The following is a 6,000-nucleotide window of genomic DNA, read 5'->3' as shown; positions in this document are numbered from 1 at the left end:
TGTGTGTGTGTGTGTGTGTGTGTGTGTTTGTGTGTGTATGTGTGTGTGTATGAAGAAAAAATTAGGGGTGCTGGGTGGCTCAGTTGGTTGAGCATCTGCCCTCGGCTCAGGTCATGATTCCCAGGGTCCTGGGATGAGCTCGCATTGGGCTCCCTGCTCAGTAAGGATCCTGCTTCTCCCTCTCCCTCTACTGCTCCCCCTGCTTGTGCTCTCTTACTCTCTCTCTCTCAAATAAAATCTTTTAAAAATAGAAAAAAAATTAAGTTCTTCCTCTCCCAATTATATGATTTTGGATCAAGCTTTGGTGTGTGTCCTTGCATGCTGTTTTTTACATTCATAAAATTATTAAATATGTGTTTTTGAATTTGCAAAATAGACCATTATATACCAAATGGAACAAGTGATAGACCAAATTGACATACCTTTTGTATGTTAAGAGAGTTCTAGAATGCTCTCCTGTGATTGAAAGAAAAAACCCTTTAGGAAAAGGAACCAGTGTTTGGAAGGCAAGTCACAAAAGAGGGGATATAAGTGGCCAACAAAAAGAGGTAAAGATGCTCAATTTCACTGGTAATGAGAGGAATGCAGGATAGAAAAAACAGCCACGAGTCTTTCCCTATCAAATTGGCAACATTTTAAGTGCTCTGGTGAGCATGTGAGAAAATTGGCATTTATGTTGCTGGTGGAAGTTGCTATAGCCTTTCAGGGTTTAACCTGGCAGTATTGAATCTGAAATATATTTTTCCTTTGGTGGACTTACCTTGGAAATCTATGCCACAGGAACAAAAGCAACAGTGTTTAAGAATGATTGTATGAGGATGTTTAATGCAACATTCATCATCCGTAATGGCAAGAGACAGATAAATAAAACACCAGACTAACCTGAATGACCATCACTTTGGAGATGATCAGATTATGGTATTTATATGGTATAGCATACTATGCAACTGTTAAAAATAATGAGTTAAGCCATGTGTTATTATAGTCCCTAGAGATGATTCTAGTTTTCTTAAAAAAAAAAAAAAAGTGTGGAGGAAGGAGAAGCTAAACCTTGTATATAGGTATCTATGTTTTATTTTTTATTTCATTTATTTTTTTTAAAAGATTTATTTATTTGAGAGAGGGAGCACACACATGCGCGGTTGTGAAGGAAGTGGGAGAGAGGGTCAAGCAGACTCTGCGCTGAGTGCGGAACCCTCGTGGGCTTGATCTCACAACTCTGAGATCAGTACCCAAGCTGAAACCAAGAGTTAGATGCTTAACCGACTGTGCCACCCAGGCGCCCTGGTATCTATGTTTCAAACCAGACACTTGTATAAATATTATCTGATAAAACCTGTGTAAAAATTACCTTAAAAACAAACTTTATCAGTATAAGGTAACTGGAGGATTTCCTGGGTGGCTGACACTTGAGAGTAAGTGGAGGATTGTTCATTATGATTTAAGTCAGGTTGATTACAGTATACAACTAGTATCTTAATCTAGGTCCTTGCTTTCTTTTTCACTTAACCCAGTGGACTACTTATCAGTGTCCTCAGGATTATTTTGTTACTGATGAATTTCTACTCCTTTGGGTACTTCTAGTTGGTAGATTAATATCTGTACCAGAGGAAGTGCAGGGAAGATAAAGAAAGAAACTGGTTCTGTCATTCATATTTTCCTTTTTTCATTTTATCTTTCTGAACACATTTGAGGAGAGTTACAAATACATGCACCATCAGTAAATTAAAAGTAAAACAAATGAAAGCATGGAAAAATAATGGCTTTTAATAGGAGCAATGGTTTATCAGGAAGAAAAGTTAGTTTGTAGAAATAAATGCCTTACGTTCATACACAATTACCAGAGGCACCTGGCATCCCTAGAACAGCGCTTTCCAAGGTGGTATTCAGTCAGGTGCAAGCTACATTGTCATTATTTTAATACTTCTAGCTGAAACAAATTTAGGTTGGCTTAGAGCCACTCCTTCATTTAAATATGATTGCTTTTTGTGTTGGGTTGGAACAAAAGAGGTGATATTTAAATGAGGCAGTCTGTGCAGTGGTTTCACATAGGAACCGCGTATCTTACCCTGGAAACAAACCAGGGGAGGCTGATAATCATTGCTGTTCAGAATATATACCCATGAATGGGAAGGAATGCCTATATTATATGATTTATAGATTACAAAAGATACCAGTAATTTTCCTTCCCGTGTTAACTTGCATAAATACGCATTTATTTCCCATTTTACTCTGTCAGACCAATATCTGTCATTAGTTCTTTTATTTTCTTGGGGTTTTGAGCACATTTGGAATGCTTTATAATACCCTCATGGCCCCACATTTGGAAGTATAAATATAGCTTTAATTTAACAACTGTCCCTTTGCCTGGACTTGAACAATATATTGAATTAGACATAGAAATATGTAATAAGGGGAATTTGTAGTTAACTGCCAGTAATCTTGTGATATATGTGTGCGGTGAGTTGAGAATTGAAATACATGATAATGTAGTCAAAACTCTAGATAAAAATTCTGAGGGAGTGATGAATGATGAGCATGAATTGGATTGGTCATGAAAGACTTCTCTGAGGAAAAATATGTGTTGAAGAATTTGGTAGATATGGATTGGTGGCAAGCAGATGATACTCCTGTCTTGCATTACTATAATGTCTTAACTAATTACCACTAAATGCATTCTTCAAACAAATCATATTAACTAATTAGTAATCAGAAATTGCTGGAAAATATAGTATTTGGAGAAATATAAATAAATTATTCCCTTTCATTCTCAGAGCAGGCACTATTAACCATTATATACCTTGTTTAGGTATAAATCACAGTTGATGAACACATCATCTCTCTATTTAGAAAACGACGTCTGGCGGGATTTAGGTCTAATTTCGGATTAGTGAAATTAGCAAACTTTAACTTTTAGGAATAGGGGTTTTATGAAGAAAACTTAAAATTTTTCCCCCTGGTTTCCCTAATCATAGGCTTAAAAGTTACTTTGTTTTGTGGGTGGTTGAGAATGGATATATAGGATCCATGACTCCTCTAGGAACTTAGTCTCTGGGTCAGTGGATACTTAGCTAGGGTGTACATCGGAACTAACTGGGATACTACTCCCCATTCCCCCAGCTAATAACCAGTTTACATTATTATATATTTATAAGAACATATACACAAGTAGAATTATATAATCCTAGGGAGATAAATATATACACACATACATACTAGGCCTGACTGAGGCTTTCTGATTCAGAGTTGGGTCAGAACTTGGAAAACCATTCAAGATAAATTCATTCTCTCTCTCTGTTACCAGCTCACCAGGCAATTCTGATGCATAGCTGTGTTTGGGAAGCATTGTTCTAGGGGAATCTCTAGAAAAATATCTCAAATGCTGTTTAAATAATTTATCTTGACCTATAATCATACTACCTCCATATCTAGACCTAACTTTTAGCATGTTCTTTAAATTTTTTAAATCAAATAAAATTTGAGTAGTTGAAGTAGTATTTTATTAATGCTACTAATTTCTTAATGTTTGCATATGAAATTAATGCTTAGTGAACTTCTTTAAAAAAAATTCCCTGCATTGTTAGAGCTTTTACTTCAAGTACCTTTCCCAGATATCATCTTTTCTTTCCTGGTAACCCCCTTGTGAGTTGGGTGATTTGATTTCCCTTACGTTGTATACATGGAAATCCAAATCTACAAGGTGGGAATTTTACAGTTTCTTGGAATTGCAGGTGGGGGATATAAAGACCCTGGACTGAATCCATACTGATTCTGGAGTGTCTTAGGAATTCTTTTTCCCCTATCATTTATCCCCAGTAGTTTACTTTTCCTTTGCCTGTTTTGCATTGAATCAGAGTTTTGCATTGCCTTATCATTGCTCAGGATGCTGCTTTATAAGGGCTATCAAACTGATAAAAGTGACACACCATTTTTTGTTTTTAACTACGCTAAACCACATACTATCCTTTGCCAGGATGAGCTTTAAAGACTTCAGGTGGAAGTCTTTGTTTAGATGTGACAGAAGTAATTGTTCTTTAGAATACCTAGCAATGTGTTTCAGATGTGCTTTCTCAAATACAGTTAACAGACTGTCCAAATAACTGGCATAAATAATGAGGACATTTATATCATGTAAGAATTCTGGAAGGAGGTGGTTCCAGAGTTGTCTGATTCATAGCCTAACTATCTCAGTGTTCTGGGTCATTTTTGCTCTGATCCTTTTGGTTCATCGTGGTCCTGTCTGGTCCATCATGGCCACAGATAGCTGCAATAGGTCTAAACAGCATATTTGTATATAACAGAATCCAAAAGTCAGCAGAAGAGCATGGCCTTCTTCACAAGCCTCTCTCTCTTTTTTTCTGGGTGGACAGGGGTCCCTACAATCCCCAGCCAATTATCCCTTATGTCCCATTGCAAAATTGGTTACATATCCAGTCCTAAATCAGATACTGACAAAAGGAAATGAGATTCATTATCACCGTATAACAGTGTTGGTTCATCCCCTGGAACTGGAGGGGAACCCACCCATCTGATCCTGCTGATATCTCAAATAACATCAGTGTTTTGTTATCACAGAGAGGGGGAGGCTAGTGGGTAGGCAGTCACTATTATGTGCCAAACTATAGTAATGCAGTTATGTAGTGACATTTTCCACATGTTACGTAAGAAGCAAAATGAAATTTTAGTATTTTAACCTTTAAAAGAGAAGCATATTTATTTGAGAAGCATGTTATTCTCTATGTGCTACTTTGTGATTGTCATAGGAAGCCAATGTTTTGGCTTTTAACCTAATAAAATTAGATTAAAATTACTATTATTTTTGTCTTGTGTACAGTTTATTCCTCTCTGAGATTAAGCTCCTCAGTGATACTACATCATTTTGATAGTAGTTTCTGATTCTTTGTAATTAATTAGTACTCATTCTTCTAGGTGGATTCTCCACGGTTTTCCTGGTGCGGACACATGGTGGAATTCGCCATGCATTGAAACGAATGTATGTCAATAACATGCCAGACCTCAACATTTGTAAAAGGGAAATTACAATTATGGTAAGTGAAAGAGTAATTCCATTTGAAAAATTTAGTGTATTTTCTTTTGGTTTTGCACCATAACATTAACCAGCTTTTAGACAAGCTGCTTATTGCTTTATGCATGGCTAGAAAATCTTTGAAGTGCATTCTTTATAGTCCTACTTAGGGCTAAATATAGTCAACTCCTTCTCCTCTATCCTCTCTTCCTTATTGTAGTTCAACGGGCAAACTACTGTGCTTTTTCTTTTTCCCCCTCCTTTAAAAATACATTTTAATTATGGAATATTTTAAGAATAGAAAAATTAGAGAATTATGTAATAAATACCAGCTTATGCACTACCCAACTTAGGAATTAAAATCTTAACAGATATAGTTGAAGCCTTCTGTATATTCCTTCCTAGCTGTTTCCCTGTTCTGTTCTCATCCAAAAAGAAACTGCTGTCCTGAACTTGGTGTTTACCTTTCCCATGGTATTTGATACATCCAAAGTAAAGTGTTTGTCTTGAACAACAACAATTTGTTTTGCTTTTCATTTTTAAAATCATGCTGTAAAGTTTATTGTTGTTATTACTTTTTTTTTTTTGGGTATACTCTGCAATATATGGAAAGATAACCCTCAATAAGGGAAAAATTCTTTTTAAATATTAGGAAAAGTAAAAAGTATTTTAATAGGTTATTAAAGAAATTTTAGTAACTTGGTTAAATAAACAGTTAAAAAAGTACAAAATAAAAATTTTATTTTTTTTCTAGGGTATCTAATTCTCAGTGCTCTGGATAGCTTCTTGTTGTTTTTCTCCTCTTCCTTCTCCCCTGTTCCTCCTTTTCTTACTTCTCTTCCTCTTCCCTTTTTCCTCCACCTCTTTTCCTCCTACTCCTCTTCCTCCTTCCCCTCTTCCTCCACCTCTTCTTCTTCCTCTTCCTTATCTTCTTCCTCTCCCCCATCCTTCCCCCGCTCCCTCCACTTCTTCTT

General features: G+C 36.1%; 1 protein-coding gene across 3 annotated transcripts in view; it reads left to right on the top strand.

Annotated features, from left to right (window-relative positions):
• BMP2K (BMP2 inducible kinase) overlaps positions 1-6,000 on the top strand; it is a 124,541-nt gene that overhangs the window by 45,208 nt on the left and 73,333 nt on the right. For all 3 annotated transcript variants that reach the window (XM_040625284.1, XM_040625285.1, XM_040625283.1), the window contains exon 2: positions 4,930-5,048. In XM_040625284.1, coding sequence (XP_040481218.1) covers positions 4,930-5,048 — 119 coding nt within the window. The remainder of the gene's footprint in view (positions 1-4,929; positions 5,049-6,000) is intronic.

Source organism: Ursus maritimus, unplaced genomic scaffold (genome assembly GCF_017311325.1).
Source record: "Ursus maritimus isolate PB19 unplaced genomic scaffold, ASM1731132v1 scaffold_8, whole genome shotgun sequence".
NCBI lineage: Eukaryota > Metazoa > Chordata > Mammalia > Carnivora > Ursidae > Ursus > Ursus maritimus.
The sequence above is the reverse complement of the archived record's forward strand: the minus strand, read 5'-3'. Positions and strand labels throughout refer to the sequence as shown.